Genomic DNA, 23,875 nt, shown 5'->3' on the forward strand with positions numbered 1-23,875 from the left:
GAAGGAAGGAAAGAAGGAAGGAAGGAAGGAAGGAAAACAGAAAGAAAGAAATACCCAGTAAAATGTTCAACTTGGGGAAACACAGTATCATTCAGGATGTTAGATTATGTAAAAATGAAGTAAATACCCAAACAACTTTTGAGAATAGGGACAAACTGCCCTGGAGTTCTGCCAATGAGTTAGTACCACATAAAACACCTTCTCTCTTCATTTGGCTTCCAGAACCCCCTACTCCTCCAGCACCTTCCTACTTCATCTGCTTCTCTTTTTCATCTGTTGGAATTACCTCTTTCCTTCTACATGTTAGAGTGCCCTGGTTTGCAATCCCCCAAACACTTCTCTGGCACACCATCCCTAGGCAATCTCAACTCTTCCCCTCTTTTCAAATATCATATACAGTGATGATCCTCAAATATATCTCTCTAGCTCAGCTCTATTTGGTTTTCTATTGAATATCTTGAACTTCAACCCTGTTCCAAACCTCCTCCTCCTCCTTTGGTCTTCTCCATCTTCTTTCTTTCCATCAAATGCTATAGCCAATCCATCAAGAAATTCTTTTGGATATTCCAGCCAAATGTAGTATCTCAAATCCAGTCACTCATCATTGCTGCTGCTAGTCAAGCCACCATCATCTCCACTTGGGACTAATGCATTAATCTCTTAACTTCTTGTTTCCACTTCTGACCTCCTACAGACAAGTTTTCATGTAGCAGCCAAAGCAATTATTTTAAAACACAAAGCATATCATGTCACTCCCCTACACAAACCCTCCAGTAGCTTCCTTCCTATCATACTAAAATCTAAACTCCTTGTCATGGGCAACAACATCCTACATGGTCTGGTCCCTGGCTACCTCTCCAGGTCTGTTCATCTTGAGTATCCCACTAGCTATCATATGGTTCCTCAAATAAGCCAAATACACCTCTGCCCTCACATGCCATTTGCTCTACCTGGAGTGTTCCTCCTCTACAGCTTGTTGAAATTCACCCTCCTCAATTTGTCAAGACATCCAGTCAAACAGTCCTCCACTGGACATCCTGTTTAAAATAGTGACTCCCACAGTTTTCTACATTTTTATCCTGCTTTCTTTTTCTTCAAGTCCTTACTACCACCAGACATTATTTTCCATTTTACTGTCATTACTATTTATCTCCCACTAAAATGTAAATTCAATGGGGAGCCAGGTCTTTATCTTCCTTATTCACTTGTATCATTTATCTACATCACTACCATCTAATTTTTTTAATGTTTATTTATTTTTGAGAGAGACAGAGACAGAGACAGAGAGAGTGTGTGCACAGTGGTAGAGAGGCAGAGAGAAAAGAGACACAGAATCTGAAGAGGCTCCAGGCTCTGAGTTGTCAGCATAGAGCCCAATGTGGGGCTCAAACTCAGAAACCATGAGATCATGACCTAAGCCAAAGTCAAATACTTAACCAACCAACTGAGCCACCCACATGCCCCTGTATCACTGCCATCTAGAACAAGACCTGATGCATGGTAGAAACGCATGTATTTTTTTTTTTAATACATTACTCTTAAACCCTTTTAAAAGATTAATTGACAGCATTAGATTCTTAAAAAGTTTTTAGAGAGGGAGAGAGTGCACACAAGCGGGGGAAAGGGGTGGAGGAGGAGACAGAGGGAGAGAGAGGGAAGGAGAGAGAGAGAAAGAGAGAGAGAGAGAGAGAGAGAGAGAGAGAGAGAATCTTAAGCAGGCTCCATGCTCATTGCAGAGCCTGATGCGAGGCTCAATTCCATGACACTGGGATCATGAACTGAACTGAAATCAAGAGTTGGATGCTCAACCAACTAAGCCACGGAGGGTGCCCTGATAGCGTTAGATTTATAATTTAAAATAAAGTGTACAATAAAATAGTATAATCTGAAGTGAAATATTCCTTAGGCCACTCATTCATATATATGGAAATTTGTCTCATAATTTTATTTGAGTTACAGTTTTTAAATTTTTATTATTTAAAATAATTCTAGAACTTATACTTTAAAAATTGTTCTAATACATAAAAAAATCATTTTTCCTTTTTTGGACTTTGTTTTTTGCTATTCCTAAAGAATACTGGACCAAAGACTTTTTTCCTTCTTTTACATTTACATAAATATTATGAGTCAATGATATATTTGTTTTTAAAATATTTCATTATAACAGATTTCTCTCTACATTATCAAAAAAGCACTCAATCCATTCACAATGGAAAAAGTAGCTGTAAATCTACATTTTAGATGGAAAGTCTATATTCAGTTAACCTTAAGATTTGTGAATCCATCACAAATAGTTTAATTCTTTTAATTCAAATCATGCTGTGAATTCACAGCAGGTATACCAAATGACTGAAATGTGAATAAACCAGCTGCATTTCTAAGAAACACACCATCAAATGTGTTTCCTGTCCACTAATTAGCAAGGCTTACACCTGATTTCACTGGACTCAAACTACTAAAAGACAAAAACAAGTTTACAGCAAAAATGTAATTGCAATGATGTGACTTCCAAATGGAGTAACTCATTCTAATAGCCCAAATCATGAACTGGTAAGTATAACTGTCCATCTCTAAATAGCAGATGGGCAAAATTGGCTTTGATGCAAATGATTAAAAAGGTGAAACCTTGAGAACTAATGCCTTTAACAGAAATCTCTCTCCAGGGATTTATCAACACATTCATCCTAACAGACACCATCCGTTTTGCTGTCCAAGTAACTGGTAATTCATTACTTTGTGTTTTTGCACTCACAGTTGTTACAGAAAGTAATATCTACACCTCCATGTCTACCTTCTTTTTACCCTTGTAAAGAGATACAATAGGTAGAAATTGAATGGGGAAAAATAAGTTTCCAAGCAGTCACATTTCAGCTTTGAATCATAAAAGCCCAACTTTTAATTTGTACATAGTCTTTATTTTTATTTTAGAGAGAGACAGAGTATGCACAAGTGTTGGGGGAGGGACAGAGAGAGAATATCAAGCAGGCTCCATATGTAGTGCAGAGTCCGACTTGGGGCTCAATCCCACAACCCTGGAATGGTGACCTGAGCCAAAATCAGGAATTGGCAGCACAACTGATTGGGCCACCCAGGAAACCCTTATACAGCTATTTTAAAACTAAAAATACACCTTGTGTGTATCTTTTCAGAATTTAAAAGTTTCCTCTATTTCCCTTTTTCTTTTGAAAAGTTATATCATTAATGGCTATTAAATGTAGATGGAACAACAGAATTAGAAATTCACCATTCTGGAACCCACTGTGATAGATTTGGTTCAGGTAAGGTTCAGGTAAGATCAGCAATACCATGTACTACCCCACAGATTATATGCTAATCACAAAGTGAGGTCTTCTCTTTATAATGGAGATATTTAATGTCATCACCTTAAACAAGTACTCAAACTCAACATCACTAATGTGTCTTAATATGTATGATAATAATCGGATAATATGTGTCTTCTGATGGATTACAGTTTAAGTCACAGGATCACCTATGAGGTACTCTCGGCCGTAAATGTCTAACCTGAATTATGTCTCTAGACTAAAATTCAAATCACAGAAAATATAAGAATAAATTAAATGTCCCCATAGAGAAACACCTAGGCAAATCTCCGACCTGTTCTCTTCAGAGTATCAATGTCATGAAAAAAAATGGGGGACTATTTTCTAGGATGAGAGAGACTAAAAAGCATAACTACCAAATTCAATTGGTGAAGCTTGATTAGATTCTGGTTCAAAAAACTATTTAAAAATGCGAAATAATAAGAAAGATTTTAATATGCTTAAGTACTGAAGGGTACAGGATCATGGTCTCTATAACTGATTTTCAAGTGACTCAGCAAATAAATAATAACAATATATATGTCAATACCAATATACATAAACTCAGACATGTTAACATGTTATCTGTTGATTCTAGATGCAGTTCATGGGTACTCTATATCTTAGTCTTTTATCTTTTCTCTGTTTGAAAAAATTCAAAATAAAGGGGCACCTGGGTGGTTCAGTCAGTTAAGCATTCAATCTCGGCTCAGGTCATGATCTCGCATTTCCTGAGTAAGAGCCCTGCATTGGGCTCAGTGCTGACAGCTCTGAGCTTGGAGCCTGCTTCGGATTCTGTGTCTCCTTCTCTCTCTGCCCTTCTTCTCATGCTCTGTGTGCATCTCTGTCTCTCAAAAATTAACATCAAAATAAACAAATAAATAAATTTAAATTAAAAAATTCAAAATTGAAAGTAATAAGCTTTTGCATTTCATGCTCAACATGTACAGCACCTGGCTCTTGAATGACATCTACTTTCCCCACACTGATTTGAAGTATTTCGCCGTTCTTTGCAAATGTCTCCCATTCTGAGTCAGTCTGCTGGCAGGATGGACACCAAGGGGCATAACTATAAAAGAAGAATAGCTAATCAATAAAAACATATGAAAAATATCTGTAAGTATTTAAATTTAAAAAGTAAATTCTTAACTAAAGGGAAACACAAGAGCAAGCTTTTCCAAAGGCACTTGATATAGAAAAACATGCATATTTCCCTGCTAGAATGTAATGTACAAATATCAATTCCCTAGGAAAAATTTAGCCAAAGTTTAAGAATATTTTCACAAATTACTGTAATACATAAAATATTTTATTTCAAAGTTATTCTTACAATGAACCCAAATTGTACTACTTTCCAGATAGCTTATAATTTTTCAGGGTGAAACTATTTTGAGAGTCTACCATTAATGGCAGACAATTTTCATAAGGGCCTTTTTCAATGACCCAAACCAGTTTCAGACCCATCAACATGAGATCTGATGGGTGGAGACCAGAAGATGTGTTGCTAGTGGGTCCTCCAAATGCAAATCATTTCCAAAGATACGTGGCAGTCTGAACCATTCTCAGAAAGTAGAAGCTATAGGCTAACTGGGGTATATGGAGACTTTCTTAAATAGGAGACTTTCTTAAATAGGAGAGGAATTAGAAATAAACACTTGAGACTTCAATCAGAACTCTGCTTTTTTACATTATTTTTTCATTCAACAAACATGACCTAAGCACCATGCTAGAGACTGAGACCACAGCTGTGAATAAGACAAACGTGGTACCTCCTTCCTCCTTGTGGAATGTATCATCCACAGATGAAAACAGGTAAACATAGGGGTAATGACATCCAAGTGGCAAATGCCATGACTAAGAAGGTAGAACAGATGTTACGGGACACTCAGGAGCTGGGTGATCCACAGAGAAAGGAGCATCCATGCGAAGATCTAAAGTAAGAGTAACAGCCAGAGAGTGTTCAGAGAATGTTCTAATCCAAGCAGAGAGAAAACAGTAAGTGTGAAGTAAGTAAGTGTGAAGGCTCAGAGCTCTGACAGGATGAAGGCATCATTCACAGCCTTTAAAAATGCTGTATGAGGAGTTAGGACTTTATTCAAAGCTTCATTACCGACACTCTAAAAAAGTAAGAATCATAATCAGATTTACATTTTTTAAAAAAGTCACCTGGCAGCTCTTTGGATAATGGATCAGGGAAGGATAAGATGGAAGCAAACTAGAAGGTCAGGCCGTTACCCTGGCAATATGCTAAGGGCCTCACTTCGTTCCTGTGATCCTAGAAAGCATCATAAATAGGTCATAAAGCTCAAACATGGTCCAGGATTTCATATGCAGAAGTTGAAAATAGGAATCCAGAGAAGATTCCTGTTTGGAAATATAGTGGATTGAATAGTGTCTCTTAAAAAGAAACGTCTAAGTCCTGAGCCCCCATCTCTGTGCATATGATCTTATTTGGAATAAGGGTCATTATACATATAACTAAATTCAGGATCTTGGCATGAGATTATCCTGGATTTAGGGTAGGTTCTCATAAGGGAAAGAAGAAGGAAGTGTGACACAGAGGAGGAGGAAGGCCATGTGAAGATGTAGTTGGGGATGGGTGTTATGTAGCTACAGGCCAACAGATGCAAGGACTGCTGGCCGCCACAAGAGGCTACAAAAGGCATGGAACGTTCAGACACTCTCACAGAGCCTCCAGAGGAAGCCAGCCTGGATTTTGGAATTTTGGTCTCCAGAATTGTGAGAGAATAAATTTCCATTGTTTTAAGCTACTAAGTTTGTACTAATGTACAGTTGTCTAAGGAAACTAAAACAGAATGGAAGATAAAATTTGAGCTAAGAAGGGATTGAGATCAAATACACCTGATAAAGATTTTAAGAGTTGGTTGAGCTATGTTTACCTAATATAAACTATTGAGAACAAACATAACGTCTGCTGGAAATCCATTTTAAGGTACTAACACAGGACACAAGTGAAAGGAAAATTAACATTTACAGAATGTCACAAAAATACATTAATACAAATGGAGAGACATTTTGTTTTGCTGAATAATACCCAGAAGGAAAAAGCAGTAAATAAAATGAATTAATCAATGCTTACAAAATGGGACAGGATACTCCAGGAAAAAAAACCACTGAACACTGAATAATATTTTGGGATGCTACCAACTAGGCATATTTTAAAAATCTGCTTAAATGGGGTGCCTGGGTGGCTCAGTCAGTTAAGTGTCCGACTTTAGTGCAGGTCTTGTGGTTCTCGAGTTCAAGCTCCACACTGGGTTCTGCAATAATAGCTTGGAGCCTGGAGCCTGCTTCAGATTCTGTTTCCTGCTCCCTCTGCTCCTCCCCTACTTTTGTGCACAAGCTCGCTCTCTCTCTCTCAAAAATAAATAAACTTAAAAAAAAAAAACAAACCCAACCATATGGCAGATGTTATTGGCACAAGCAGTTGGTAATGTTTAGGAAAAAAGGGGATATTTTATTATTAAGTACACTTCAATTAGATAAGAGCACTGCCAGAGGATTCAACAAGACCAACCACAAATTAACCATGTGACTTTGGGTAGGTTAATAATTGCTCCATGCCTCAGCTTCCTCAACTGCAAAATGGGATAATAACATCAGCTATCTTAGGAGGTTACTGGGAGATTAGATGACTAATCTAGATATAAAACAGGTACATGTTAAGAACAATTATTAATACCAATCACGTTTGTTATACACTGTTTGGTTTCCAAGACATTTTTATGATACATTAGCTCATCAAAACTTTACAGCCTCACTGCCAAACAGACAAGCAGATTTAAAGGACTTAGTTTAAGGCTACCTAAGACCACACAGAGCAAGAACCCAGATGGAGGGTTTAGCTTTTGTTTTGCTTTTTTTGGGGGGTGGGTGTAGGGGAAGGGGGAGAGAGAGAATCTCAAGCAGGCTCCACACCTAGCTCAAAGCCTGACTGGGGTTCAATCTCACATCCATGAGATCATGACCTGAGCCAAAATAAAATCAAGAGTCCTATGCTTAATGTGCTTAATGACTGAGCCACCCAGGAGCTGGATGTGGGGGTATTTATGTGATAGATTTATGGTAGGTATTTATGTGATACAATACTCAAGGAAAAGAGGACCCAACATTGAGAGAGAGAGAGAAAGAGAGAGAGAGAGAGAGAGAGAGAGAGAGAACACCAGAAAGAAGAAATTACCAAATATAAGGAAGCAATTTTGCAGTGTAATTTAATAAATTCTAGATCCTTTTTGTTTTGTTTCCCTACGCCTGTACCTTGGCATTTAACTCATGAACATATTTACTACATCAGCAATGATTAAATCATGCAAATTTAATATTTTATTTATTTATTTATTTATTTAGAGAGTGCATGCAGGTGAGTGGCAGAGACAGATGGAGGGGGAGAATCCAAAGCAGGCTCCACGCAGCACAGACCCCCACATGATGCTTGATCTAATGAACCACGAGATCATGACCTGAGCCAAAATCAAGAGTCTCAACCAACTGAACCACCTAGGCTACACCATCTTTTATTTATTTATGTTTTATATATTGCAGTCCCTAGTCTCTAGCCACGCTATTATATAAATTAGGATTTTGGTGACATTGATCTCTAGATATAAAAATGCCATTGAGGTTATTTTAGATATTCCATTCTTTATGTAGCTGCTACTCACTGGAGACTGAGGGACTATGAATGCTATTATTTCTGAGGTTTAATCAGAGCTATTTGTGTTGGAGTACACCAACATCATTCATTAACTTAGTACATTCTTTGGTGGTAGAAATATGTTAGCTCTGAGTCTTTGGTGTGGGAATTGGTCCACTGTTGTTTCAGCTTTTCAAATCATTACTATTCTTTTGTATCTGAAGGACGGTGATTTAGATGGCAATTTAGAATCTACTAAAGAAAGGGGCGCCTGGGTGGCTTAGTCGGTTAAGCGTCCGACTTTCGCTTAGGTCATGATCTCGCGGTTCGTGGGTTCGAGCCCCGCGTCGGGCTCTGTGCTGATTGCCAGCTCAGAGCCTGGGGCCTGTTTCAGTCTGTGACTCCCTCTCTCTCTGGCCCTCCTCTGCTCACGCTGTCTCTCTCTCTCTCTCTCCTAGAAATAAATAAAAACATTAAAAAAAAATTAAAAAAAAATAGAATCTACTAAAGAAAGATTCTTCAGGGGCCAAAGGAATACAAAGAAGAAAAGTCATGAATTTCATGTGCTAATAGACTCTCTGTCTCTCTGTGTATGTGTAAGTGTAATATTTCTTACATATGCATGATGAAAATCATCAGAAAGAACTAAACATGATCTTGATTTATATCATTTAAAACTAGTTCATAATGTCAGTCTTCTAAGAACTATAAAAGGGTTGACCTGCCATAACTGTCTTTTATAGTCAAATTAATCCTTCTTTCATTTAAAAGCCTCCAAAAGGAATTAGAACCTGTATAGTCATGAAAACTATACGGCAGTATATTATTTAAGCTTTTTCCAAGTGGCAGGGGTATAAAAAATTAGCAAGTTTCATAAAGACATTTGAAATACCAGATAGCTAAAACACAGACTTCAAGGGGCACCTGGGTGGCTTAGTCGGTTAAGCGTCTGACTTTCGCTTAGGTCATGATCTCGCGGTTCGTGGGTGCGGGCCCCGCGTCGGGCTCTGTGCTGACTGCCAGCTCAGAGCCTGGAGCCTGTTTCAGTCTGTGAGTCCCTCTCTCTCTGACCCTCCCCTGCTCACGCTGTCTCTCTCTCTCTCTCTCTCCTAGAAATAAATAAAACATTTAAAAAGAAAAACACAGAATTCAATATCAATCTAATATTTTTAACTACTTTTGGGAAACAAAATTCTAAAGCATGTTTTCATCAACCATGTTAGTATTCATGCATAAATTATACTTAGTTTTTGCTATATGTAAGGTAATTGAAGACTCTTGATTATTTTTATTTCATGAACCAACTGAATTTGGTGTGAGATTTCATTAAGTAAATGAAACACTTTAGAGAAAGGAGTTAAATACATTTCCTAGAAATAAAATTTTACTAAAAATACATTTTTATTCCAATAATGTGCAATTTTTCTTCTTCTGTCTTGGCTCAAATTTGTGTCCCTGTATTTTCTCTTTTCTTATCTATGCAGAGAGGAAATGGACAATGATTGATACAGTCGATTTTCACCTAGAATTTATTTTGCCCAAAATGCTCAGAAAAATATGTGACAATGAAGATGAAAGAGGTAAACTAGGGTCATCTTTCTATGCCTTTATATGAGAACTAAACCAAAATGTCTTAGCTGATGACTTAACTGCATCAAGTGGCACTCTTACATTTGGAAAATATGGAAAAACTCTTAATAATCCAAGAGTTGGAAGGCTTATATTAATTCAATTTCTGTAGAAAGATCATTTCTAGGGCATTTTATCATAAAATGTAGAGAAAAAATAAAAATTAATAACTCTAAAAAAATCATGATATGTGCCTGAGAAAATGGAATTCACTTCCTTTTTTAAGATGACCACTCCATGAAGACAGGGACTGGCACTTTGCTTGTACCAAGCAAGAGCAGAGCCTGGCAGGTCCCAGCCACAGTAATATTTATTACATCAATGAACAAATGGGAGATAATAGTGACTCTCCTTAGTATCTAAGACAATATATACAGATATTATCTCAGTGATATACTTGAGGAAGCTCTTGATTAAAGGAATAACTAGGCTACTATTCATTCATTTACTTAGTCAAAGTAGTGATAGTTATTAAGGCTCTGGAGATAAACAGGAAAATTTTTCTTTCTCTACTGAAAAGCTTATTGTCTAGAGGAGAAATCAGAGCAGCATATAAATTAATTTATAATTACAAGTTGTGATAAGGGCCATGCTAGGTACAAACAAGGTAAAGTGAGAATTTTCCTGAGAGGTTGGGGTACAGAGAAGGCAGAGCACCTATTTGAGTGGTGAAGAGTGTCAAGAATGAGCATACAGCAATAATGCTCCTCATTTGGAGAATCTAGAGATGATAAAACCATGGGTGGACCTTTGGATTCCACAGGGAAGAGCCCTCCATTCATGGTTCTGGCAGCTGACAGGCCAGGCATGAGCCGGCCAGACTCTGTGCCTTCCTCCCGCACTACCCCACCATTCTCCTAGGTTTGCATTGGGAGCTGCAAAGCTCAGGCCTGCATTCTAGTTCTGGCCTTGCCAACCACTTACTAAGGATCTGATCTTGGCCAAAGCTTTAACCTTTTCAAGTTTCATCTCCTCTAGTTAATGAGAATGCTAATTGTGCACCAGATTGCTGGGATGATGAAATAAGACAGCATTCAGGACACGTGATAAAAGCAATGTAACTGTTTACTGAGACTGAGATGATGATCATGGAGGTGAGGATGTGGATAACCCTTTGAGGAAACAATCTGAAATTAAATACTTCTATATTCACTTATGAGCTACACTTTTACATGTTTTTAAATACCCATAACAGTATTCAGGGCAGTGGTTTTCAATCAGAGACATTTGAAAATGTGCATAGGGAATGGAGATTATTAAATTTTAATTACACATGAATACTGGAATATGATGGGTAGAGGCAGTGATGTTAAAGGTTCTGCAATGGGCAGGCCATCCCCACATATCAAAGAACTGTCCAACCCAAGATGCCAACAGTGCCCTGATGAGAACCATTGCTGAATGAGCTAAAGAGAGAAACATTCAGGAAACATTGGCTAAATAAATGAATGGTATATCTGCTATTTATTTCCTTCAGAGCACAGTAGATTGACCGTCCCTTGAAATCAAAGAATGTAGCTCATTCATTTTCATCTTACCAGATTCCTACCTCTAAACATGAAACATAATAAGCAATTAAGACTATCTCTTAAACCTTCAGTCAACACATCAATATAATCTATTAAACTTCAAAAAATTATAGCTATCTGACAAGCTAAGGTGATGCTGCTGAAGGCATTCTCTTCAGGAGTAAGAAGGATTTTGGAAAAAGTTTTAGTAAAACCTAGAAGTCCTAGGGAAATAAATGAGGCTTCTCTCCATTACTGTGACTAATTTCACTTAGAATAAAGTTAGAAAAGGTAGTGTTTTATAAAGATCTATAATCTTTACAGAGCTTAATTAACCCAAAGACATATTCTTCTTCTGGATATCAGTTTAAAAGTAGACAGGTCAGGGGTCCTTGGGTGGCTCAGTCTGTTTAGTGTCTGACTCTTGATTTCAGCTCAGGTCATGCATGATCCCGGGGTGGTGGAAGCAAGCCCCAAATTGGGCTCTATGCTGAGTGTGGAGCCAACTTAAGATTCTCTCTTTCTTGGGGGCACCTGGGTGGCTCAGTCAGTTAAGCATCTGACTTCAGCTCAGGTCATGATCTCATGGATAGTGAGTTCAAGCCCTGCATCAGACTCTGTGCTGATAGCTCAGAGCCTGGAGCCTACTTTGGATTCTGTATCTCTCTCTCTCTTGCTCACTCTCTCTCTCTTTCTGCCCCTCCCCTGCTTGTACTCTGTCTCTCTCTCTCAAAAATAAACATTTAAAAATTTTTAAAAATATATTATTTCTTTCTTTCCCTCTCCCCTGCTTGTGCTCTCTCTATATATAATAAAATATATTATTTTATTGTATTTATATTTATTAATATAATATTATATATAAATATAATATTATTTACATTTTTAAATATAATATTGGCTCTCTACTTATTTCTTTCGGGGGGGGGGAGTGGGAAACACCAGAAAAATATATAGAATGTATTCTTTGTGTGCCAAATGAACAAAAGAAATATTCTCAAGGACTGATACAATGGGAACCAGAAAAGTTTGAAACAGCATAAGGTTACAAAGTAATGGAATGAAGGATAGTATGAAACAATGGAAATAGAAAAAAAAATTTAAGGCATTTAAAGATTATATATAATCTTTCCTAATCCTGAGAAAAGGCAAACTTCTCATCCGAGGTTAGGAAGAGACAAGTACAGCAAGCCAATTATAGAGACATGGCAGAAATAGCGATAAAATTATAAAATAATATATGAAAGAAAACACAAACTGAATATACAATAAGAATTAATGAAATGCAAACAGTAATGGGATAATTTTTCAGATTTTAAAAAAGATATCAGAATTGAAATGGTGAGTCACTACAAATATTTTAACTGATATTTCTCCTTAACAGAGAAACAGTGCTTTTTAAACACTGAGAATTGCAAGGTTCAAAAAAAATGACTGTTTTTAAAAACAAAGAAAATATAATAACAGATTAAATTTCATAACAGGAGCATAAAACACTGCTAGCTCCTTTAAAACAACTGAAATTATCAATACCAATATAACCATGAACTATATTATAGGAGCTTTGTATGAAGTGGGATGTAAAAGAAAAAAATCCCAGTAGCATATAAGCAAACAAACAAGTAAAGAAATGTCATTCACAGTAATGTCAAATTTTTCATACTATCAGTTAAGTCTCCTAATTGCTTCTTTGGAAAAGTTAAATGCATCAAATGTGGACCCCTAACAGTCTCCATTTATTATGATCAGTTTACTTGAGAAGAGTGTTGACATGGTAGCTAGTATTAACACATTTGGCTTTTCTCTGTTACATACATCAGCAAAAAAACTCTGATAAGTTACTGGCTATTGAGTGAATTCTTGGAAATTTATAGTAGGCCTATAGCGATTGAGAATATAATGAATTTTATATTTTTTTAAGTGTTTGATTTTGTTCAAGGGAGGAAAGGGAGTATCGCAAACAGATAAGAGCTGCAATATTTCTTCAGGACTTAGGTTCTGGTATGTAGAAAAAAGTTGGATACAATGGTTTAAATCTTCTTTCCTTTAGAGCCTCCCTTCATAGTGACCTATTCTGAAGTGTACTCGATGAAAAGGGAACTTCTAAAATGATCTCAGGGGCAATACAGCTTACTTCTGGGTTCTAAGTCCCATCTTGCATCACAGCCCAACATATTCTATACAATGGCCACATGACGAGTTTAGAGCAATTGGTTACTACATCTGGACTTGAACATTTATGAAAAGTTTAATCTGACAGTTGACAAGGCCAAACATAGGAGTTGTCGGCTGTTGCTTGTTTACAAGCTTGACATGGCTTATACTCACCTGAGTTTTAATTTGCTTAGTTCTTTTACTTAAAAAAAAGGGGGGGGGCTATAAAGGAGTTGAGACCTTTCTGCTTTGACCTTCATCATGTACATACACAAACTAAATTTTAATCAGAAAACTGACATCTAGAAAGCTCCACTGTGTAAGCACCTTCCTTAAAAAAGAACTCTTTGTAGTTCTGGCTGACAAAATGCAATCTAAAATTCTTACAATTATTACAAGCATGACAGTCTTGAATAAAGCCCTGCTTACTTTAAAGGTTTCTCTCTTAAACAGAAAAGGACCTCCTCATCTTCATCTTCCTCATATTAAACTCATTAAGTAGTTTAATAAGTGCTTCATATCTACAGATTTCCTTAATTATTTCATTGGTTCATTATGACACCAAAGGCATTTTACTTTGAGGTCTAAAATGTCACCTTCTTTGTGACCAAATGGTAAATTCATGTTTGAAGGGGTAATGTGTGCTATGTTCTCTGAACAATGTAATCTGCTAAGGGGCTTATAACTTTTGGCCCTGATCTCACACTGAAGCTTTCACTCCATTGGCATCTATTTGCAACTCAAATTGAGAGAATCAAAATTTGGTCTTGGACACATAAAGAAAATATCCAATTCTGTGTGTCTGTGTCCTCAAGGTAAGAGTAATTAACAAATAGTAGTGATAAAGTATCTATATGATCAGAAACTACAGTCTAAGGAGATAAGGTGGTATTTCTCCAGATGTTCTTCACACTCCCCAGAAGCCCACCGTGATGGTCTCTGAAGCCTGTTCAAACATGGCCCATTGTCTCCTTCAAGGCTTTTTCCAAAGGATCACTTTCTTCCTAGAAGTTAATTTTAAGCTACTTGCCTGTCCTTAACCAACTCAAAACTATATTTTCCCATCTCCTTCAAGCAAAGACACTATCCACAGTTTACATTCTACTGTTCAAAAGGGCAATATAGGGGCGCCTGGGTGGCTTAGTCGGTTAAGCGTCCGACTTTCGCTTAGGTCATGATCTCGCGGTTCGTGGGTTCGAGCCCCGCGTCGGGCTGTGTGCTGACTGCCAGCTCAGAGCCTGGAGCCTGTTTCAGTCTGTGAATCCCTCTCTCTCTGACCCTCCCCTGCTCACGCTGTCTCTCTCTCTCTCCTAGAAATAAATAAAACATTAAAAAAAAATTAAAAAAAAAAAAGGCAATATAGTGATGTCCCTTTCTTTATTACACTAGCACAAGTTATCTACCCAGAAATCTCTACCTCTAAAAATGATAACAAATATCAACATTTATTTGAAATTTTGTTCCACATCTTCAAAAACACCTCCATCTTCCTGTTTTATTTTTCACAATGACATCTCGGAGTCTTCAAAATGAAAACCAAAATACTTTGCACAAGCTGGTCTGCCCTTCACGGTCTGTAATTATCCATTCAACAAATACCCTACCTAGCCCATGCTACGTAATTGTACTGCACGTAAATGTCATTCAATGACAGCCCTTTACTATACCCCTGTACTCAAACCACGCGATTTTTCTCACTGTTTTCCTCCATTTCCCCCTCCTCCCCTTGGTAGGCTGCCCACCCATCCCTAAAACTCATGCCCGTCCCCCCACCAAAGCAGGGGGCTAAGCAAGCGAGGAGGGCGGCTGGTGCAGAGAGAGGCGGGAACGCGCCGCACCCGCAGCTGTCACCGCGGAAGGCCTGGCGCGCATGCGCAGCGTCAGCAGCCCGGCCCCTGAGCTGCAGGCCGCCGGGCGAGCGGCTACCTAGCTCAGCCGGCAGCGCGGCCTCCACGGCGGCCAGCGCGGCTCTGAGGGCGGGGCCCACGACGGCAGTGTGGCGTGCGGGGCGTGCAGGCACACTCACAATTTCAGCATCCACTCGCCCTCCATCACCAGCGTCCAGTTGGAGGCGGTCATGGGCCGCACCCAGCTCCGCTCCTGCGGCAGCGCGGCCTGCTCGGGCCCGGCCTCCTCCGCCGCCGCGACCCGGGCGGCCAGGAGCGCCGTGAGCAGCGGACCCCAGCGCCCGCCCGCCATGTTGGGGCGCCGAGCGAGCCTCCTGGGCAGGGGACGTGGGGAGAGGAAGCGGTGGGCCCGGAGCCTCGCTAGCTCGCGAGCCCGGGCCTTTCCAGGCAGTCGGAGGTGGTGCCGGGCCGCCCCGCCTCCGCCTCGCCGCACGAATAGTCCCAGCTTAGGCCGCCAGCAGCCGGCGCCGCCTCTTATCCGCCGGGTCCCGCCGAGGCCACGCCCCCTCCCGCCTCCCCCTGCAGTTGCCCCGGGTGTCGGTTGCCTGGGCAACGGCCGCCCTTTCTTTCTGACACCACTCCGCCCTCCCCCCGAAGATAAACAGATGACCCAATGTTGCCCAAGTTGGAACAGGCGCCTCACGCGCTCAGGCTCCAGTCCTGGGGCTGGCTGCGTGGGGTTTTCTGAAGAGAAACGCGGCCAGTAATTAAAAAATTCACCCCCTATTCAGTAACACCGAAAATAGCAACAATGGACTGCAAAGTAAACCTATTTATAATGAGAAAATGGGAGGGTGTTTTGGCCGTGGCCTCTTGCTGGAAAGGGGAGGAAAATTTAAGTACTCTGCGTGTGTATATTGAAGTGTCACTGCCTAATCGGAGATAATATGAAACCGGACTCTGCAATTGTATTTTTTAATAATTTTATAAGAAACTGTGAAAACATGAGTACTAACATAAAATGAGTCAGTGAATAAAAGAGTACGTGGATCTCGCACTCCTCTTGGCTACGGTTCATCAGATCTAAAATGAGAGTAGCCTAAATGATTTCCAAATCTCTTTCCAGATACACATTAGATGCATCTGTACCTTGAGATCACCACACCCTGAGTATGTATGACTGAATTACAATTAGAAGGTGACTGAGCTTTTTCAAAATGTGTTTTATTAAAATGTATTAGCTGTGCAAAGGATAAAATTGGGTAATATGGTCAATACATGATGACAAAGTGTGATTCTGTCCTGGGCTTAAAACAAAGACAGCAATAAAACTAACAATACTGCAAGGCAGACGAGATCAATCTCCAATCAGTACTTATAGGAAAGATTTAATTTTGCCTTCAGAGAAGATCTTACTTGAATAAGGTGTTAATTGGTAGTAGCTCAGTTCTATATGGAGCTAGCCCATAGTAGCTCAATTCTATATGGAGCTAGCCCTTATAAAAATATAAGACATTTACAATCTCTTGTAAATTTAGAAAATGTTTTGCAGTAAATGTTACTAAGAATCACGGTTATTGCATACAAATCAATCCTATAAACTCAATAGAAAATATTTTGCTTATAAAAAATGTCATTACAGCAATTCTATCATTCTTTTCAGTGAAGCTTTTGTATTTGATACGTGATTAGTAGAAAATAATCTTAAAAATAGAATCTGCTATTAAGAAATAACAATTTGGGGGGCACCTGGGTGGCTCAGTTGGTTAAGCATCCTATTCTTGGTTTCAGCTCAGCTCATTTTCTCATGATTCGTGAATTTGAGCCCCATGTCAGGCTCTGTGCTGACAGTTCAGACTGGAGCCTGCTTCAGATTCTGTGTTTCCCTCTTCCTCTGCCTCTCCCCTGCTTGCTCTCTGTCTCTCTCATAAACAAATAAACATTAACATTTTTTTTTAAAAAGAAACATTTTGTTAATTTTGTTGGGTGTGATAATGGTGTTATAACTATATTTTTAAAAAGTATTGGTTACATATAGTAAAATACTTATGTGTGAAATAATATGATGTTTAGAATTCACTTAATACTCTAGAAATAAAATTTGGGGAATGGAAAGAAGATGGATAAATTCAAGTGATACAACATCAATCCGTGCTAAAGCTAGGTTCGTTTTTGCTTTTCTCTACTTTTGTGTATGCTGGAAAGTTTGCAAAATGAAAAGTTAAAGAGATTATCCAGAGGCACAAATGAAACTCATTGCTGAAGCTCTTCCTCTTTCTAACACAAGACATGTATTCACAAGGATTGCATTTCCTGGCCTTCAGAGTAAGGTCAAGTAGGAAAAAATATAGCAAGAATGTATGGGAGCAAAGGAGCAGAGGGGTGGCCCAGAGCAGGGTAAAGGCTGTCCAATGATTGGTATCTGAGCGTTGACACTTCTTACCTATGTGACTTGGGGCTAAAACTAGTTAACACTAGGGTTCTGTTCAAATGCAGGTAATAATAGAACCTCCCCATAAAGTGGCTGTGAAGTTTAAATGGATAAATATAATGCCTAGCACGTGGTATGATTAATAAAATTTATGTCTTATTATCTGGAGGTAGCAACATGCTATAATGCTTCTAAGGCTCTCTCTTTTTCCTAGATTGAAGTCAAATTTGCTTTTCATGGCACACGAAAGACTTCACAACCAGCTTCAGTCTTGTCCACTTTGCATACTACTATTCCCACAATCCCCTGTGTTCCAGTAACTCTATTCCCCATTCCCCAAGCACATCAGAAACCTGCTGAAGTCTTTGGGAGTGTGACTTGAGGTCAGGTTGACAATCTGCTTCCCCTTACTCTCTAGGGTTGAAGAGGGAGTTAAACACCAAGTGCCCTTTTTCTCCATCCTCAGATCTGCACATTTCTCACCCATGCATCACATTTCTGTCATAGGATATTGGCCATTCCTGAATGTACTGTATAATCAACATCATATTATTCTAGTTACAGTCACTGGGTCCATAGAAAACCTCAGGATGCTGGCATTTGTTGAACAGAGTTGACTCTCTTCCCCCCTTTCATAACTTCACTCTGTTATCTCCTCTTTCAACACGCTTCCTCACCTACCCTTCTGGATGATAAAATCTTTTGACAGAGTCATGTGTGGATCTTTTTTTTTTAACTTTTTTTAAATGTTTTATTTATTTCTGAGAGAGAGAGAGAGAGAGAGAGAGAGCGAGCGAGTAGGGGAGGGTCAGAGAGAGAGGGAGATACAGATTCTGAAACAGACTCCAGACTCTGAGCTGGCTGTCAGCACAGAGCCCGACGCGGGGCTCGAACCCACGAACCGTGAGATCATGACCTGAGCCGAAGTTGGACACTTAACCGACTGAGCCACCCAGGCGCCCCATGTGTGGGTCTTTCTGAGTCCACAGAATGACAGCAAGAATGTGCCAAAGAACTAATTTGCATGACTAGCACCTCATGAAAGAGCAGAGAGGGACACCCAGCAGTAACAATGCCATAGTCACTGTCTCATTATATCCATGACCTCTAAATAATAATAATAATAATAATTATTATTAATGTACTTGTATGCCTTGTTGCCTCTTCATTCTGCTCTAAACCTTCTTCTCTAGGGGCGCCTGGGTGGCTTAGTCGGTTAAGCATCTGACTTTCGCTTAGGTCATGATCTCATGGTTCGTGGGTTCGAGCCCCGCGTCGGGCTCTGTGCTGACTGCCAGCTCAGAGCCTGGAGCCTGTTTCAGAGTCTGTGACTCCCTCTCTCTCTGACCCTCCCCTGCTCACGCTGTCTCTCTCTCTCTCTCTCCTAGAAATAAATAAAACAGTAAAATAAAATAAAATAAAATAAAATAAAATAAAATAAAATAAAACCCTCTTCTCTAGTAGCCTAATGAATCATCCAGCCTCTGTCATGTAGCTCACATTTTACCTCCATAGCCATAGAGAATTAGCTGCTATTTCTTCTCAGATCCAATAGCCTTTCTTCCATATAACTCAACCACACCTCTCTTTTGTATTATAATTACATGCTTTTATTACCCTCTTTCCGCACTACTCCAGAGCTTAGTGCTTTGCCTTATTTATCTTTGTGTGTCCCGCATAGCAGAATACCCATCTCCTAGGGGTAGCTGGAGTAGCCAGCCTCTCACATGGCCCCAGAATTTCTACCTCCTGGTGTAATTGTCTTCCCTCAAGTGTGGGCTGGGCCTAGTGACTCACTGCTAATAAACAGAAAATGACAAAAATAATGGGATATCATTTCTGGGATAAGTTTACAAAAACTGGAACTTCATCTCTTTCTGGCTTGCTCACTCTGAGGCTCTGTATGGAGAACTCCATGTGACTCAAGAAGGCCTTCAGCCAACATCTCATGAGAAACTGAGGCCTCAATTCAATAGGCTTGGAAGAAGTGAATTTTGCAAATGAATAACCATTTAAGTGACCTAGAAGCAGATTCTACCCCTATTCTTGAGATGACTGAGCCTTATGAGTGACCCAGAGCAGGAGGGACAAGCTTAACTAAGTCCTTTAACTTGCAGAAACTGTCAAGAAATGTTTTTCTGTTGATTCATTCATTTGTTTTTGTTTTTGTTTTCTTTAGTAGTCTCTCTGCCCAACATGGGGCTTGAACTCACAACCCCTAAATCACGAGTTGCATGCTTTCCTGACTGAGCCAGCCAGGTGCCCCATAAATGTTGTTTTAAGCCACCAAGATTTGGTTGCTAGTACACAGCAATAGGGAACTAGATCAGTGCTCAATCATTTTTATGTTTAAAGTACCTACTGACAATTTTAAGAAGTTTGGTCCCTGGTACTGGGAGAAAGAGCTTTTACCCCTTGAGCAGTTCTAATGGTGATACTGTGGGGCAGCTATGGTCACATAAAGTATACAGTTCCTACCCAGAAAAGGAATTTTTTGGACTGTGATGAGGTGGCACAATAGCAGGAGAAAGAGAGAGAGAGAGAGAGGAAGAATATGGTTGATGCCTATCCAATTCCCTTCTCTTTCTCAAGCTGCAAAGGAGTATGCTTCCAAACCCCCTACGAAGTTAAGCATGCATTGTAGAAGTTCTGGCCAAGGGGATGCAAGCAGAAAGGATGTGTATGTACCACTTGCAGATTGAAGTATTTAATCACTAACGTCAGACTCTCCAGTGGGAGCAGGAAACTCCTGTCAAACTTTTAGAGAAAAGACATGGTCTAGGAATCTACAAGACCAGAGAAACCTAGGTTGCTAAGATGCCTCACGGAGAACTGTTGCCCTAGATAGTCGCCAGGATTTTCAATGGACTTTACATAGGCAAGAAATACATTATCATTATGAGAAAATTATGAGAAAGCTATTCAGGTTAGCAATCCTCCATCACTACCTCAATATCAAGTGTTGTGTTTTGGGGGACTGATGGCATGGCCGGGTTGTTTTTGCTTGGGTTTCTGCATATGGTGGAAGACATTTGGAAGCTAAGGCTAGAGTTATTTGAAATCTTTTACACTCACATATCTGGTACCTGGTACAGAATGGCTGGAACAGCTGAGGACAGATGAAGCATCTCTCCTGTCCATACATCCTCTCCATGTGGCTACTTGGGCTTTTCTTCAGCATGACAGTCTCAGCGCTGTCATACTTTCTCTAGAGTGAGTTTCTAGAGACCTGGCTGGAAGCTGCACTGCTTTTTAAGACTTCACTTCAGAATTCTGAGGATGTCAGTCCACTATACTCTATTGGTTAAACAAACCCCCTAACGCTAGCCCAGATTAAAGGGAAGAGGACTTTACCCCATAACAAGAAGCAGGAAAATAAATTGTGGCCATCTTTCATCTATCAAAAAGTCACCCTCAAAACTTGGAATTGTCACTGAAGCATCATCTAACCCAATTCCGACATCTAACCCGGTATCTTCTTTTTAGGACTTAGTCATGAGTAGATTAGAGAGTGTTTTGGGGTGATATTTCTAGAAAGCAGCATGGGAGCTACCTCTCCCCTTTTACTTTTTGTGAGTAGACCTGCTGTATTGGGTACTTATTTGCAAACAAAGTATAGGAAAAAAAAATTTTAAGCCATTGGGAAGCTATATTCTTTGATGTCATTGTATTTACATAATGGGACTTCACAGGATTTTCGTTAGGCTTATTCCAAAGACTCAAAGGAATGAATTTACACATTGAATAATGAATTTAAGAAAACAATTTTCCAAGTGAGATAATACTATATATTCCAACCTATATATTCACATATATTTAGAAACTTTTAATACATCATAACAAGCAAAGACCTTGCTAAAATTGGCAACTCAGGACTTGATATTAAGAAGATAATACAATGAGAGATAAAGAGATTATATTCAGATTATAAACTCCATAATAATAGGGTATAAATAAATAATATACAGCAGTTTTCCTATTGAGGATGGTGAAACCAATATAGAAATATTAAATAAGCTATGTAGTGCTGTAAAATTAGTCCATGAAGTAATAATAGTACAGGAATTTAATTACACAAACAGATTTGCTAAATGCCTTACAGGAACAAGAGGTGGAGGGAAAATTTAAATAGGACACTTTCTAGAACAGATGGTAGGAGAAACCATGAAGAATGGAAATACACTGAATTATCCCAGACTAGTGATTAGAAATGAATTCAGAAAAAGGGTAAATCTCTACAAAATAGCAATCCCAGGACCACCTCCTGGGGAAAGAAAATCAACCAATTCTCTTGCAGTTCAGGAAGGCTACATACAAGGAAGATTTTTCAAACCAATTCTTTTCCTATACACCAGTAAGAATTAATTTTAAAACATAATCTGAACAAGGGAAAGCCTGGGGGTCTCAGTCAGTTAAGCCATCAACTTCAGCTCAGGTCTGATCTCATGGTTTGGGAGTTCAAGCCCCACATTAGGCTGTCTGCTGTCAATGCCAGAGCCTGCTTTGGATCCTCTGCCCCCCTCTCTCTTATTCTTATGCTCTCTATTTCTCAAAAATAAACATTTAAAAGTAAATAAATTGGGACACCTTGGTGGTTCAATCAATTAAACCTCCAACTTCACCTCAGCTCATGATCTTGTGCTTTGTGGGTTTGAGCCCCATATCAGGCTCTGTGCTGACAGCTCAGAGCCTGAATTCTGCTTTGGATTCTGTTTCTCCCTTTCTCTCTGCTCCTCCCCCGCTCATGCTCTGTCTCTCTAAAAAATTAATAAACATTAAAAAATTTTAAATATATCTATGATAATAAGTGGGTATGTATGTGTTTTGCATATTTATGAACTTAAAATACTACACTTGATTTAATCCTATCCTTTTAGGCACTTATTAAATTTGTTCCATTTAAAGGTTTTTTTTTTTTAAATAATCAAAAGACATATATACTTTTAAGTGAATTCTTACATGTATGTGTAACTGGTGTCAAGTTACTTCTTTTGTTGCTGTACAAACACACACACACACACACACACACATGCATGCACACCCTTGAATTTTTATATGGGTGAATTTAATACAAGTGCTCTGGCTGTGGCAACAATCCTCTTCCCAGCATAAGTATGTTTCATGACAGATTTATAACACTCTAAACCCTAATGAATTACATTATTTTTTCCCTCAAACTGCACTTGCATGAAAGACAACATGTACTTGAAAACGTCTGTAATATAAAACATGCACTATGTTGTCAAGTTTTCAGCTTCTACCTTTTCTTACCAATAAAAATGAAAATAAATCTAAGTAACACTTAAAAATACTAGATTTTCCCATACTAACGTGTCAGAAATAGTAAGCTAGTGTTATTTTCAGATGTTTAATTTGAAAGTATAAGACTTCCTCAATTGAACTTATTTTAAGTCATAGAAAAGAGAGAATTCTCATCACATCATTGAAGGTGATTAAAAAGTCTTCTTCAGAATGCAAACTGGTCCAGGCACTGTAGAAAACAGTATGGAGGGCCCTCAAAAAGTTAAAAATAGAACTACTCTATGATCCAGTAATTGCAGTACTATTTACTAAAAAAAAAAGAAAAAAAAAAAAACAAAACCAGGAGCACCTGGGTGGCTCAGTCAGGCAAGCATCCAACTCTTGATCTCGGCTTAGGTCACGATATCACAGTTTGTTAGATCAAGCCTTAAGTTGGGCTCTGTGCAGATAGTGCAGAGCCTGCTTGGGATTCTCTCTCTCCCCCTCTCTTCTTGTCCCTCCCCCACTCACACCCTCTCTCCTTCTCTCTTAAAATAAATAAAAGTTTAAAAATATATAAAAACACTAGTTCAAAGGGATACATGCACTCCTATATTTATGACAGCATTATTTACAATAACCAAACTATGGAAGCAGCCCAAGTGTCCAGTGATAGATGAATGGATAAAGAAGATGTGGCATATATGCAATGGAATATTATTCAGCCATAAAAAAAGAATGCAATTTTGCCATTTGCAGTGACATGGATGAGAGTATAATGTAAGGCAAAATAAGTCAGAAAAAGACAAATACCATATAATTTCACTCATTTGTGGAATTTAAGAAGCAAAACAAATAAGCAAAGGGGCAAAAAGAGAGAAAGAGGAACCAAGAAACAGACTCTTAATTATAGAGAACAAACTGATGGTTACCAGAGGAGTGGTGAGTGGGGGGGATGGGTGACATAGGTGATGGGGATTAAGGAGTGCACTTGTCATGATGAGCACTAGGTGATGTATGGACGTGTTGAATCACAATATTGTAACCTTGAAACTAACACTGTGTGTTACGTATACTGGAATAAAAAAATA

At 39.0% G+C, this 23,875-nt stretch overlaps 1 protein-coding gene across 1 annotated transcript in view; it reads right to left on the minus strand.

Annotated features, from left to right (window-relative positions):
• TMX4 (thioredoxin related transmembrane protein 4) overlaps positions 1–15,664 on the minus strand; it is a 43,280-nt gene extending 27,616 nt beyond the window's left edge. Inside the window, exons 1-2 of the mRNA XM_039224368.1 lie at positions 15,292–15,664; positions 4,274–4,389 (exon numbers count right to left, since the gene is read on the minus strand). Of these exons, the coding sequence (XP_039080299.1) occupies positions 4,274–4,389; positions 15,292–15,464 (289 nt within the window). The 5' untranslated portion in view covers positions 15,465–15,664. The remainder of the gene's footprint in view (positions 1–4,273; positions 4,390–15,291) is intronic.
• Positions 15,665–23,875: the final 8,211 nt, after the last annotated feature.

Source organism: Hyaena hyaena, unplaced genomic scaffold (genome assembly GCF_003009895.1).
Source record: "Hyaena hyaena isolate Hyena2069 unplaced genomic scaffold, ASM300989v1 scaffold_16, whole genome shotgun sequence".
NCBI lineage: Eukaryota > Metazoa > Chordata > Mammalia > Carnivora > Hyaenidae > Hyaena > Hyaena hyaena.